We start from the raw sequence: 12,422 nt of genomic DNA on the forward strand, positions 1-12,422 counted from the left end.
CAAACTTTTTTCATCTGGTGTTCCTCGCTGGTGGAACACGCTACCTGTTCCTACTAGAGCAGGGACATCCCTCTCCATCTTCAAAAAACTCCTGAAGATCCAGCTCTTCAGAGAACATCTCCTCTCGTAGCACTACTTACAACTAGTCTTGCTGAACACTTACCACCTGACTAGAATTGACACTCAACTGTTTAAAAACAGCACTCACTGATGTACTGTTTACCATGTTGTTAGTCGCTTTGGTTAAAAATCTGTCAGCCAAATGTAATGTAATGTAATATAATGTATTCAACCATTCATGTCTGTTCACCATACTGTAGGCTCTTTATTGCTTCACATCCCTTACTGCCAACATTTAATTGGTGCTTTTCTTTCCAACCAAATTGAAATTACTTGAAATGTTTTTAATCAATTTGTTCAAACTAATTTGCATTTACTGTATTGCACATTTTAGTTGGTTATCAGCTTGCAATGTCTGACAAATTAATGGTTGCACAGTTAGTGTCTATATTAGTATGCCCACAGACAAACTAAGGCACAATTAAGTGATGCTGTTTTTAGACTAAACTAATTATCACAGATCTGAAGATGAGCTCAATTGAACTCAAAGTCCATTTCCTGCTAAATTCAGGAGTAGTGAAAATGTGTTCAATTTGTGTACAGTGAAGATGTGGACGTGTCAAGGTCTGTTGTTTCTTTGGCCCGATACAGAATGGTTCTTTACTGCCAAAGGTGTTTGTTGTTTCATTTCCATTAGCTTGTAGACAGTGTGTGAAGGAAAAGACAACTCTAAATTTCACACTCAACTCGCCCCACTGTCTTTGAAGTTGAAACTAAATATTGTTGCCCGACGGCAACAAATAAATAAAAAAAAGAGTAGATGGTTCACTGGGAATGTCTCCTTTTTTGAAATCGAACCCAAACTGTTCAATCTGTACTTTGGAGTTAGGACTCCAAGCCAAAATAACCTACAAACCTTTATTTTAAATTGCGGCAATGAAATCCTGTCAAAACAAACAAAAATGTAAATACATTTGTAAGTGTAAAAGGTGAAAAAGTATTAAAAACTTGAAAAAAAAAATAGCTGTACAAGCAACCAAATTTGTGTCTACATTATGTATATAGTGCACAGTATTTTATTTTCAGTGACATGTTTCCATTGTGGTTTACTACCAAACGAAGATGAGCAAAAAAAATATGGGCGAAACTGTGTGAAGATATTATCGATATTCCTCACAGTTGCTTTGTGTAGACAAGAGACAATCACTTTCCATCTGCATCTACGACAACCCGACGGTAAGACAAATTTAAGTATCAATTTAAGAATAAGCCTCACAATGTATATCTTAATATAGTACGTCAAAAAATAATTCCTTAAAAAGGCCAAAATGATGAGGCGCTTTGTGCTCCAACTGAGAAACAAAACCTTCCTCAGAGAGTTCCAGAGCTTTCAGGGGGAGACATCTATACTGACGAAGCAATTACTGCTCCTGATTACAGCAATTAGCCCTGACAGAGCTCACAATACAATCTGATGGCTGCTAGACGGCTAATCAAAATGCTTCTTGTTTACAGGCTTTTTCGAGCTCAGTGACAGTTATAGAGAAGACGTGACAAAGAAGAGCTTCTTTATTTTTTGTGTGCTGCAGGGATGGTTTTAACTGAACATAGCATTTGCCTGTCGAAGTTCATATTGAGCAATTTTTTGAAAAGTCAGGTGTCAACTCTGAAGCCTGTGCAGGTGAAATTGAGTAACTCAATCAACACCAACTCACTGGAGATGATGTTGTTGTATGGTATGGTAATTGTTGGAGGAGCTCATGCACTTAGGCTAACTAGACTAATTACATTACGAGATCAAACAGTGTATTTAATCAACACGGATGCTAGACATGGGCTTGTGGCACCCCCGAGGTTGACAAATGAAAATGAGGTTTTAAGCAAAAATCAAGGTGAGAGAAAATATCTCCTGAGCAACAAGCAAGCGTCACTCTTACTAATGCAATACGACATAAGACATCCAAATTCATTTAATTCATAAGATTTTTTACAGTATCTGTAACAAACAGATTTTCCTCCCAAACCTCATCCTGGCAAATGAAAACTGCTGAAGAGAATATTAATTCTTCGCACCCATGTGTTGTCCTAGAGCACACTTACTTAGGGTATAAATAAAACATGCTGCAAATGTAATCATTTGTCATATAAACACATTAGCGGAGGGCTCCATTCTGTTTGTATCACATTATTCTACTGTACAATTTAATTATTTGATACATGGTGTTTGTGGCAAACAGTGGTAATTAGTTTGGGAAACAGACAGACTGGGAAACATAAGGTCTAAAAATAAAACACAAGACACCAATTTGTTTAAATTTATGTGAGACATCTAAGCTCTGATACTTGGACTGTCGCCAGTCAGAGTGTTTTTTCTGAGTCACCACACTGTAGTCTCAGTCTAAGATAGCACTATGATAGTCACAAAAATGATACGATTCAGAGCCTGTTACTTTACACTGACTGGATGTCTGGATAGCTATGGGTTCAGTCACAGAAAGTTAACAAATTAAAGTTAACACATTTTATTTAGCAAGGAAGTTATCATTTCTACATTATGTCACAAAACCAATGGACATGTTGTATCAGTTCATAACCAGAAATGTTCCAAAAGTTTTACTTATGATAGGCAACAGGCCCTTCCCTTTAAAAGTGAGCGGTCCTCAGCCAACACATCAATATGTGCCAGATTTGTATGCCAATAGACAAAGTTTGGCTTGGGTAAGGCTCTCCCTCTGGTAAAGCCAATCAATTTCCATGATGAATATGCTTAAAGAACAAAATTACTCTTCTGAATACATGAGATAAGGTATATTTCCTCTCTCGTACAGTCTCAAGCAGAGCCAGAGTCTCTCATCTGATTCAGTCCTCCATAGGACGGCCAATTTAGCCAACATCAAAGCCGAAGCACTGGGCTTGTATTAAGAAACGCAATTCCATGCCAAGTCGTGGGAAATTAGGAAAAACCGAGCTATTGTCCAAGAGGCAGTGATGAAGGGACTTACTATTGCTTCTATTAGGGTATCAGTAATTGAAGGCCAAAGCGTTTTATTACAGGATAATGGTGCAGTGACTTCAAAGAGGTGCTCTGCTAGATAAAAATGGAAGTTTTATGATATCGGTAACACCTTCTTTGTCATATAGTGACTGACTTCATCAGCCCCAAGCAAGTCTGGGCCATAAGTGTCTGAAATCTGATTGTAAATGTTTGTGTCAGTAAAAAAATAAGTAACATATAAAAAACGTAAACTATGGCATCAGTAAAATATTGTAGCCCACATAAACACTTATTGACATACTGCATCTCCAAATGTGGCTGGATTGGTGTGTAGCTCCCACTTTGTCAGAACTGTTCAGGAAGACCAGAGTTTGTCTGATTGCACACATGAGACTAACAGCCAGAGGAAAGTAAGAACAATGTAGCTGAACGTCATGAAATGGATTATAATCAAGGAGTTAACCTTTAATTACTAATAACTAATTAAAAACGGAACCTTTAATTACAAGCTAAAACTGCACTAATCCCTGAAATCATTGTTTCCTTCAAGTTGCTTTAAGTCAAAGCATCATTTCAAGTTATTATAATCTTTTATAGGATTACATTTCATATTAGGCTTTATATCATGGTACTGTGTGAAAGGCAGTAAAGGAGTCTGTGGTGTTAATTCAGGCCACATCTTGCACTGTTTTGCCTGTCAATCATATGAATTTGGTGAGGCACCGTAGGTTCAGCTAGGTGCTTAGAGCCTAGAAAGGATGCTTTTATGGATGTTTTTATTGCTGTATATGACTTATGAAACTGACCCTGATCCTCCATCTCTCACAGCAATCCCCAGGTAGCAATGCTCTGAAAAAATTCCTTGACCTTAAAAAATGTTTTTAAGACTCATAGCTCTGCATTAAGCATCGTTAGTGTTCCCCTTCCTTTTAATTTCACACTGGCGCACTTGATGGAAGCCCTTTTGAATTGTAGCTTCTGCTAAATAACCACACGCAAATGATCAGAAAGGGGCCTCTGGAGGCCCATCAGATGCTACCAGAGCTTCAAAGCACTGAGCAATCTCTTCATCAGCCCGCCTCGGAACTGAGTGAGCTCCTACTGAAGTGATACCAACGGGCCTCTGAGGGAGAGGAGACCACACCAAGCCCTCTGGCGCGTCTGTGTATCAACTGGAACCATAACTTCTCTTAAGTTCTCCGCTATCTCTGTCCCCTGTGGAGCGGTCCGAGGCGAGGCGTTGACGGCAGAAACCTCCAGTGTCTCTTCTCTTTAAGTGTCCCCCGCAAATGATCAAGCTGATCATCAACGCATGAAAAAAACCAACATCAACATTAACTACACAGGCCGCAAGCCTGGCATCTCTATTAGACTCATCCAATTGGAATTCCACAAGCTGTGAGGCATGACGCTTCATTTTTTCATTTATTTCTTTATTATTTTATATATATATATATATATATATTTATTTCTGGGGAAATGTTTTCTGCCTGTGCAAACAATAAATAAAAGCTCTCAGAGGGACCGCCATTTATAATGCATGACTGCAATGGATATTTACATCCGAATAGAAGAGCTGACTTTCTCAAGACTCAGGAGGAGCTCACTCACCCTTGTTTATCGCCGCACTTGAAAGTTGAGCATCGCAAAATGGGAAGCATTAATGGCAACCCATTAGAGACACCTGATTATGAATTTATGTGCGGAGAGCGGGAAGGGAGATCGAGCGGAGTGCTTTTTCTGGCTGGGGAAAACGAAATAAATAAATAAAAATGAGTTTGAAACTCATGAAGCCTCATGCGAGACTCTATGTCAAATTGATGATTTCCAGTCTCCTGGCATATGTTTTTGTTCAGGCACTTGTTTACTTGTTTACCTAAAACAACAACTCACAAATCTGCGGTATGAGGAAACAGCCCGGGGCAGAGGGGCTTTCCCTCGCTGAGCCGTGGGTCTGCAAGGTCTGGCGCACAGCGTGACGCTTCTCCTCGCTACCTTTTGCCAAAGGCTCCCTCCTGGGGAGTTGAGCTTATACTTCTTGTGAGGTGTTTTTCAGATAACAGTGTCAGCAAACAATGCCTGACATGCTCAACAAAACTGTGCTGAGAAGAGTTTTAAATAAATCATCAGGTATAGTGTACTTGTGTGGAGTCATTTTGAGGTCTTGGCTTGGATCGTTTAACAAACTTGAATTTGACTTCACCATTCACAAACCTGTTACAAATTCATTTCCAAAATCCAAATTTAATTTTTTAGAATTTTAATTATAAAAGACCTCTCAGCAGAGGTTAAGTGAAGTGAGTTTTTATCAAAAATGTTACGTCCAAACAGGAAGTGGAGGTGAGGAGACACCTCAAGCTCCAAACCTGTCACCCACCTGCACTAACTCCACCTGCAGCAGGAGACACAGGTACAGTAGCACACAGAGATGAGTTAGCGTTTACCAGACCAGCAGGCGCAAAAGAGCACCAGTCTCTCCACGCAAACACAGGTAACACACGGAGACGAGTTAGCATGAACCAGACCAGCAGGTACAGAAGAGTTTACAAGTGAAGTGTGTATTTCACAGCTCAACCACTTAAAGGACAACTCTGGTCTAAGAACAACCTTTGCATGATAACTAGTATCAACTTTCGTTTGGGACCAAAACAACGTTAATCCGAGTAATTCTATTTAAGCAGAGGTGGAAAAAGTATGAAAATATTGTACTCAAGTAAAAGTACCAATACCTTGATAAAATATTACTCAAGTACAAGTTAAAATACCGATCTGAAAATGTACTCAAGTAAAAGTAAAAAGTAGTTCATTTAAAATGTACTTTAAGTAAAAGTTACTTAGTTACTTTTTTTTTGGGGGGGGTGGGGTACCAGAACAACCAGTTTTACCAGAGACTTTCTAATGAGGAGATACAGCACTCAAAAAATCCTCCATAGTAATGCATGGGGTTAGTTTGTAACAGTTGTCTACACATATCACAACCCTTCCGCGGCAAAACGTTGACATGTGAATACATTGAGCCAATCATGTGGTGTGTTGTAAAATACATTGAGCCAATCATGTGGTGTGCTGTGAAGACATCGTGCCAATCATCTGTTGTGATCTCGCTGCTTGAGCAAGGTTGGTGTCGTGAAGCCTTACGCACGCGCATTTCTGCCGAAATAGATGCACGATAAGTGCCCAAAAAGTGTTGCAATATGGCCGCCGAGTAAAGGTACTTGCCTGATAAGGATGTTGAGAAATGGAGATCTATGTGAAAAATCACCTCCTTTAAGTTCTTTAAGTTTGAGCAGTAGTTAGTTGCACTCATCCTTGGGTCGCTTTGCAGTGAACAGTAATCCAGCACAACTGAAAAGCCCCTCACAGGCAGCTGAGGCAGGCAGGCCATATTGAGTTGCAGAGAGTTTTTTTTTATATTTGGAAACGAGCAGAAGGTTCAGCAGATTAAAGGGCGTCGAACTGGGGGGGAAAGTGGGAAGTATAGGGCAATGGAGGAGAGGGCCCTTGAAAAGTGGAATACAGGGGGCACAACATTTTCATCAGGCATTAGTAATAACTCAGGTAATCCACACATAAAAACTCCATAAGTAGAGTCATGTATAATGAAGTGGAATAACACAGGGAAAAAGTATTGAACACGCTAAGAAAAAGCACTAAGGCAAGGAAAAGGAAGGAACGAGCTGGAATCTGTAAATAGTTAGAGAGTAGTTATCCTTTCTATCTGCGCAAATTAATATAAGCTTGGTTAGTAGCTTACATATTGATGGGCTATAAAAAGGTTTTTCATTACCAAGGTGTCACACAAGAAACATTTCATGATGGATAAAAGCAAAAAGCTCTCCCAAGACCTTTGCAACCTTATTGTTGCAAAACATATCAATGAAACTGGTTACAAAACTTCAGAATCTTCCAGTAAGCAGCATGGGAGCCATTATCTTCAAGTGGAAGAAACATCACTGCATCATCAACCGGCACAGAGCACAGGATCTCCTCGCAATATTTCTGACCAGGGAGTCAGAAGGATAGTCAATTCCAAGAGCCAAGGACCACTCAGAGAAAGGCTCCAGAAAGACTTGAAGGCAGCCAATTCAATTAAATTCAATTAGACAGTTCTGGAAGTAATCTGGAACTAAAGATCAGGATTCACAAGAGGGACCCCTGGAATCTGTTTAGAACAATGGACCAAAATCACACCTGATACTGCGACTAATAACTTTTGTCATACAGGAAATGTCTTGAAGCTGTCTTTACAAACAAAGGCTTTTCCACAAAGTATTGAAGAAATTTCAGTAGGCACGTTCAATACTTTTTTCCTGTGTCATTCCACTTTAATACACAAAACTCTTATGTTTGGATTTTTTATATGTGTGTTAATATAATGTGTGGTGAAAATTTCGAATAGACTCACTGGAAGTTTAGGCTAATTACTGGAAAAAAAATTAAGCGTTCAATACTTATTTCCACCATATATTTATTTTACCTGAATATTTTAACTTCCAAATTAAATGTAAAAATGAATGTCAGACGAAATGTAAAGTTTGACTGACTGGATTTTGTATACAAAACATAGTGAAAACTGTCTAAGGTCACTCTCACTCTCCCTTGCTAAAGAGCTAAATGGTTTAGTCCGCCTGCACGATTCATAAGGTAGTCTATCTTTTGTTTATTTAGTTGAGCATCGCTAGTAGTGGACCGCTAATTGTTGTGCTGCTGGTGCAATGTCTTTCTCCAAGAAAGCCAAGTCAGGTTACTAAAAACAAAGGCCAAAACAGGAAAAAGAGAGACATCAAAACTAGGGGAAACAACTGCTAATAAACGTCTTTCCAAAGAAAGGTGAGCACAAACGTCAAAACACGAAATCCCATGGTGTTTGCTTGAATATCTCCGCAATCATTGGTGCTAAAACGAACTGAGACAACCCATTGGAATAGCAGAAAATACACTTTCATAGGTTAGGCTAATCTGATGCATCTCGTGATCCAGCTCCAGCTCCATCACTTTCAGAAAGACTGCATGGCGTCAGCTTGATTCATGTCCTGTTGTAGGCTACATGCTGATCATTATCACTAGGCTGGTTTAGGGCGCGATTTTTTTTCTCTCCCTTTCTGTTTTCGTTAGTCTTAACTTTTTTTTTTTTTACTCAAGTAACGGATGGGATTTTTGATGTAGCGAAGTACAATACTTCACTCAAAAAGTAATCAAGTAAAATTTAAAATACCGATTTTATAAACTACTTAAAAAATACAAAATACACAGAAAAACTACTCAATACAGTAACGTGAGTAAATGTATTTCGTTACTTTCCACCTCTGTATTTAAGACGCCATATGCATTTACAACAAAATACGGTATAGCGATAGCCTTGGGGTCCAGCACACTGCGTTGAAGTAAATCGTTACTTAAGCTACTGACAACACTCAAAATATCATTAAGCTTCTGTGATACTGTGGAGAGGTTCCCTACAGACTAACAAACGTAATATTAACTTTCTACGTGTACAGAAAGGGTATAGAAAAGGACTGTTTGTGCAGTCAGTGCATTACTTACATTTTTCTTTCGGTCGCCGGCCGCCATCATCCTAGGAGAAGTCTGTACAAGTTGCTCAGCACAAGCTACAATCAATTGCCACAAAATGAGTTTGGTAATCGAGTTGTATGGGCTCTATTCTCACAATATGCCGCTCCGTCTGGCATTTTTTGTCTTATTGTCTTTTGTTTTTTTGTCAATGTATTGTATGTAGACGCTTTGGGTTGCACTTTGTGCATGTTAAATGCGCTATACTAAATAAAACTGACTTGACTTGACAATATGGCGCCGACCACAATAATAGTAAGTTAATCTGCCTATAGACCCTTTCAAGAGAGTTCCATTATCAGCATCATAGTCTATAGACCCTTTCAAGAGAGTTCCATTATCAGCATCATAGTCTATAGACCCTTTCAAGAGAGTTCCATTATAGTCTATAGACCCTTTCAAGAGAGTTCCATTATCAGCATCATAGTCTATAGACCCTTTCAAGAGAGTTCCATTATCAGCATCATAGTTGGCCCCACAAGACTTCCTTTTTAACATTCCATATGTTATCTTAATGCAGAGGAAGTAGATTGGGGCCCAAATAGAATGTTCAAGCATTGTTTTTGTTTTTATTGATGAAAGGGTCTATACCCTTTCTTTACACTTACAATGGTACAACTACATCAGTTTGTCTGCAGAGACTCTCTAGAAGCATAGATGTGTAATGATTTTTAAGAGCCAAGTAAATAGACCCTAGGTGTTTTCATAGACCAGAAAAAGTAGACCCTGGGTTTTCCTTTAACGAGCTGAGGGCCAAGGCACCTAGAAACATAGCTAATCAGGCAGTCAAATCAGGGGTACCCCTTGGAAGAGCCAGATGACCTGCTGTCTCGCTGGCCACTTTGGTTAGATCTACACTTGTCTGAGCCAGCCAGTGAACGGCAGGCAGTGGCCCACTGCAGAGCTCACATGGATGCACAAGCTTTCCCTCGCAAACACTGAGATGGAGAAACCAACTGGGGGAGTCTCTCCAGCTGAGCTGTCTGCACCTGTGTACAAGGTATGTCCAGCAGGTGTCTGTTGCCATAACGATTAGATTCCAACTTCAAACCGTTGATCGGTATGTCGCACATACACACACACACACACGCACGCATGCACACACGCACACACGTACGCACGCACATATTTGCCTGAGTGAACTACAATGTGAACAGTGAGTGAATGATCTGTAACAAGGTGAGGTGTTCTCAGGCTTTTAGGCAATTATTTACAGAAAAGCGGGTGGCTGGTAGCCCTTTTTCATGCACTGCATTAAGTTGAAGGAAAGAAGTGTCTCTCTCTCTCTCTGTGTGTGTGTGTGTGTGTGTGTGTGTGTGTGTGTGTGTGTTTGCAACCTTCCTTGTCAAAAGCAGCAGAATGATTTGACCGCAAAACTTTCCCGTGGATTGTGTCATGTAAGTGGAACTTCATCCTTGCTCAGCCTGTCTCAAAATGCCCAGCTTTTTGGTTTGCAGTGATAAGACATACAGCAGCCACAGGCCATACTTTGCATTTTGAGTTTAGAGCTAGTTGATTGCTAACACATGATGTAACGGATGGCATTTAAGTGATTCATCTGAGTCCAACCTTCACCTTTCCATTGAGCCTTCCACAGAGACAGAAGCAATGGATCAAACCTTGGGTACTAATTTATTTGTAAAGGCTTTTTACATGTCCTTCAGTTCAATTAGGCTAGCTTTTCATCAGGCCAGTCTCCAATAGTGTGGGCAGTTGAACTGTACCGATTTCTATAAGGGTCCTTGAATAGAGTTATAAAACCTTCTCATGCCCTCCTCAAGTGGGTACAAACCTGAGGTAATTAGTAGACTCACACATTGAGGGGCTGCACACAGTGCAAGGCAAGCATTTCAAGGTGAGGGATTGTTCAACTCCTTGCATGCCATTGTTTTCAATTCAACCCCACCCACCGCCAAATCCTTTAACCAATCACCGCCATCATGTAGTTTATTATGATACAGTTCTGTTTTAATTGGTGCCACTCCATAAAATGGTTCTATGGTGAAAATGGAGTTTGAGGGCATTGCATTTAGTGATCAAAAAAAACAATAACAAAAAACTGTATCACAGTTCAAGTTCATAATATAATTTTCATCATTCATTATTTAGTACCTCAGTTTCTTAGTGTACTTTTTATTTTCCTTTGCTCTACCCTGCAATATGTTCAGACAGCTTTTGCATTGTTTTGCAATGAGGTAAACAGCTTTTTTGGTCTCAGAAAGACATAAGAAGACATATAAGAAAGACAGGAGAGCAATAATGTTTTTAATGTATTCGGTTGGTACTTCAGTTCAACATGTACTATATCTGTGTTTTGCAAATACTAATACACACAACGTGTGGCTGTATTTTTTTTTTCAGTCCAACATTTTGCACGAAAAATACGGACTCTGTGATCAAAGGCCTTTTCTGTGGGAGTCACTGACTCAATCTCACACTCCACAACAGTGCTCCTCACTTTGCTTCTGTGTCAGAATGGGGGGCTCAATTAGGGTACCCCAATCAGGTGGATCAGGGTATCAAGACATGTTTTGAACATCCCACACAAGGGAAGAGGCAGCTGAAGGTTCTTACCATCTTCCTTTACAAGGACCTCCCCCTGGCACGTGTCCTGGACGTTAACGGTGCAGTTGACGATGTACTCGGGTGAGGAGCAGTCATTGTGCATCATCTCCTCACACTGATAGCACTGAATCTGCGATGCTGCCCCTGTGAACCCAACCATAGACACACAGACACACACAGAGACACACACACACACACACACACACACACACACACAAAGCAGCTTTAACCAATTAGAGCCTCACGCATAGCTTTGTTAGCCAATGGCAGCAAAGATACATTCTCGTTCCATTCATGTCTCACAAACTCTGTCCGTGTCTTACAGTCCTGCAGTCAAGCAATCATGGCTACAGACAGACAAACAATCATGGCGCTTATTACAGTAAGGCACTAACGGATAATAATTTGCACAGTTATGAGCATTTGACCACACTGGCACACTGGGCAATCACACCACACACTGCCAGAAGAGTCAGTCATTTGCAAGCAATTACAAACATTTTGCACCAGTAAGGCAAAAACATTGCAAAACAATTGAACACAGGGTTGATGATATATCTAGATATTAGGTGGCCAAGAACAACTCAGAGGCAACTTTGTGTAATACTATTACCTGCCCTGAACCAGCAACTGCTACACGCCCAACCAATCAATCAAACGCAACATAACCAAAACCCAAACTGCCACAGGCCACAGCCATCGACCCTGCAGACGGAACAAAATCACGCACACACACACACACACACACACACACACACACTCAAACCAGTCCGTCCGTGTCTTGAGTAGCAGACTTAATCTTACTAACAGCCACAATCTGTGAATGTGACCAGTCATACAGTTTACTGTACATCAATCAAATTGCAAGATACCTTAGACTAATATTAATAATTGATGCATTTATTTGTTTGTTTTAAGTTTTGCACATTACAGAATGTGAACTGAGAAGTGTAAAAAAACCAAATAGGTAATAATATGTCAAAATACTAAAGACTGGGTGAGGTGAGGAGTCAAGAACAGGCCAACAAATATATCATCAAAACATTAAAATGTATGAATGAATTAAATAAATCACAGAGATGAAAGCTACACATTTGCACTCCAAATGATACACATGTGTGTCTGCAGCTTACAAAATGGTATCCTTCTCAATTCAACAGGCACTCATGAATGCAACAGAAATCAATTCAATCCAACTGGTGACCACAACAACAACATGAATTCCATATGA

The 12,422-nt window shown here is 39.9% G+C and overlaps 1 protein-coding gene across 1 annotated transcript in view; it reads right to left on the minus strand.

Moving 5' to 3' along the window:
* LOC121697544 (ly6/PLAUR domain-containing protein 1-like) overlaps nucleotides 1-12,422 on the minus strand; it is a 33,934-nt gene that overhangs the window by 15,035 nt on the left and 6,477 nt on the right. Inside the window, exon 2 of the mRNA XM_042079099.1 lies at nucleotides 11,201-11,335. Within this exon, the coding sequence (XP_041935033.1) occupies nucleotides 11,201-11,335 (135 nt within the window). The remainder of the gene's footprint in view (nucleotides 1-11,200; nucleotides 11,336-12,422) is intronic.

This window comes from Alosa sapidissima, chromosome 22 (genome assembly GCF_018492685.1).
Source record: "Alosa sapidissima isolate fAloSap1 chromosome 22, fAloSap1.pri, whole genome shotgun sequence".
NCBI lineage: Eukaryota > Metazoa > Chordata > Actinopteri > Clupeiformes > Clupeidae > Alosa > Alosa sapidissima.